At 46.6% G+C, this 2451-nt stretch overlaps 1 protein-coding gene across 1 annotated transcript; it reads right to left on the bottom strand.

The window, feature by feature from the left end:
• Window positions 1-330: 330 nt before the first annotated feature.
• On the bottom strand, window positions 331-1272 carry LOC133378249 (olfactory receptor 9G4-like). The gene has a single exon (XM_061613048.1). The coding sequence runs from the start codon at window positions 1270-1272 to the stop codon at window positions 331-333; it is 942 nt and encodes a 313-aa protein (XP_061469032.1).
• Window positions 1273-2451: the final 1179 nt, after the last annotated feature.

The following is a 2451-nucleotide window of genomic DNA, read 5'->3' as shown; positions in this document are numbered from 1 at the left end:
CTTAAAATGTGGTACTCAGAACTAAACACAACTATCTGCTATGGCACTTGATCATAGTGGACTCTATGTTTCTGTTAATGTAGCTTAAGATTGCAAACATGTTTTATTGATTGTGGCGAGTGGCAGCTTCAGGAGAACTTTTTGTTAGGGCTGTTAGGTTTACTTAGGAAAACAGCATGTGGGAAAGGGTTTATCCTTTCCCTGCAGTGATGCTTTCCCCATCCAGATTGCCCTGTCCAGCTGCTAACCATAAAAGTTTACAGACAGTGGAGGGCATTCTTGCAGCTCTGTTATCACATCCAGTTTGGCTCAGAGTCCCATTCATTACCATTATTTGGGTGCCATGAATCTCCCCAGGACTTTCTTGAAGGCTGCCTTCACATCTTTGTTGCGCAAGCTGTAAATCAAGGGGTTGACCAAAGGGTTGACCACTGTGTAGAAAAGTGCATTTGCCTTGTCCCAGTTTGGAGTGTGCTGGGAGCTGGGTTGGAAATACGTGAAGAGGGCAGACCCAAAGAAGATGGAGACCGAGACGAGATGGGCAGAGCAAGTGGAGAAGGCCTTGCGTCGCCCTGCAGCTGAGCGGATGCGTATGATGGAGGCCACAATGCCTGCGTATGAGCCCAGGATGAGAATAGTGGTTGCCAGCACGTTGCAACCAACAGCTGCGACCAGGATGAGTTCAGAGACCCGAGTATCACTACAGGCCATCTTCAGAAGTGGGGGCACATCACAAAAGTAGTGGTTGATAATGTTGTTCCCACAGAAGCGTAGGCGGAAGGTGTTGCCTGCATGCAGAATGGCATTAACAAAGCCAGCCACGTAAGACCCAATGACCAGCTGGATGCAGAGTTTCCTGGACATGGCAGTGGTGTAGAGGAGTGGGTTGCAGATGGCCATGTAGCGGTTATAGGCCATTGCAGCTAGCAGGAAGCATTCACTGTGGCCAAAGGCAGCTGAGAAGAAGAACTGAGCTGCACAGCCTGCAAGGGAGATGGCCTTGCTCTTGGACACACAGTCAGACAGGATCCGGGGAGTGTAGACTGAGGAGTACCAGACATCCAGGAAGGAAAGGCTGCCCACAAAGAAATACATGGGTGTGTGCAAGCGGGAATCTAGGTAGATCAGTGTCATGAGACCCAGGTTTCCAGTCAGGGTTAGGGTGTACGAGACCAGAAAAAGCACAAAGAGGATGATCCGCAAGAGCGGATCTGTTGTGAAACCCACCAAGACAAAGCTGGTAAGTAGTGTGCGGTTTCCGTCTGTTTCCATTATCACCAGAGGTATCACCTGTCAGTACAGGAAAGAGGAATGGAAATGTAGCCCTTCACCTCAATAGTATATATAGAGTACATCGGAAAATGCCTCTATGGCAATATTTTGCAACAAAACTGCTCTTGTTTTTGTTTGTGAAATGGCCTGCAAATATTCAAGGTGCACTGCTTTTACATGTAAAGATATGCATCTCACTATACCATCATCACATAATGTGCACCCAATGTGTTTGGCCAGTGGTGTCTGTAGGACTCCTACTTCCCTGAAAAGACTCCGCCCATTCTCCTTAATGCCCTATATGCTTGCAACTGCCTTCCAGAAGATCTGTGTGATGTCACCTCTCGTACTTCATTCAGATACCTCCTGAAGACCCACCGTGTCCATGAAGGCTTTGGCAGAACCTCCTAGTTTCCGTGCTGTGTTGCAACTCAGCCTGAAACTAAGGCTAAGGACATGCAACTGAAACATTCCCATATTGCTTGCCTGTTTACTCTTAAGAACATAAGAAGAGCCTTGCAAGTTGCACCAGCCCAGCTCAAAAAGAAAGAATAGTAATGTAGATTGACAGGAGGATAGCACTGTTTGTTGTGACATCTGTACCAGCTACCACAACCAGTAGTCCTTGTGTTAAAACTAAGCAGTTCCCATAGCTACAGCAAAGGGAGAAAGTGCCAATCACAATGCTAAAAAATACTCAGCGTGAATTTGTGATGCTAGCAACAGTTACCTCCATCCCCCGTAGCCCTCCCCATATCTGATGCACAAAACCATTTGTCGGTGCAGCATTCCGTGTTATTGCAAAGATTTTGTGTGATACTCCCGAGAAGATGCAATTCTGCAGGGGTAGCTATGCCACTCTAGCCCTTCCACCACTGTAGTAGCTGTGCCACTGACTATGGTTACCATTTACAGTTCTGGCATAAAGGCCTTAGGCTGCAATCCCATTCATGCTTTTCTACACATCAGCAGTGAGATGGTAGAACACAGCATACCACTTCCAATAGCCAGTGAACACTCACATTTGATTCCAGCAGTTGGGCCTAAAGTACACATGCAGCAGAGTGAGATGGTAAAGTTTTGAGGGTACTAGGATGAAGTATTCATATTTTTAATGCTCCCCTACATAAAAACAAACAAACTTGCCTATAAAAAAAACAGCAAGCAAAGAACTGGAGT

The sequence above is a fragment of the Rhineura floridana genome, chromosome 2, assembly GCF_030035675.1.
Source record: "Rhineura floridana isolate rRhiFlo1 chromosome 2, rRhiFlo1.hap2, whole genome shotgun sequence".
NCBI lineage: Eukaryota > Metazoa > Chordata > Lepidosauria > Squamata > Rhineuridae > Rhineura > Rhineura floridana.
The sequence above is the reverse complement of the archived record's forward strand: the minus strand, read 5'-3'. Positions and strand labels throughout refer to the sequence as shown.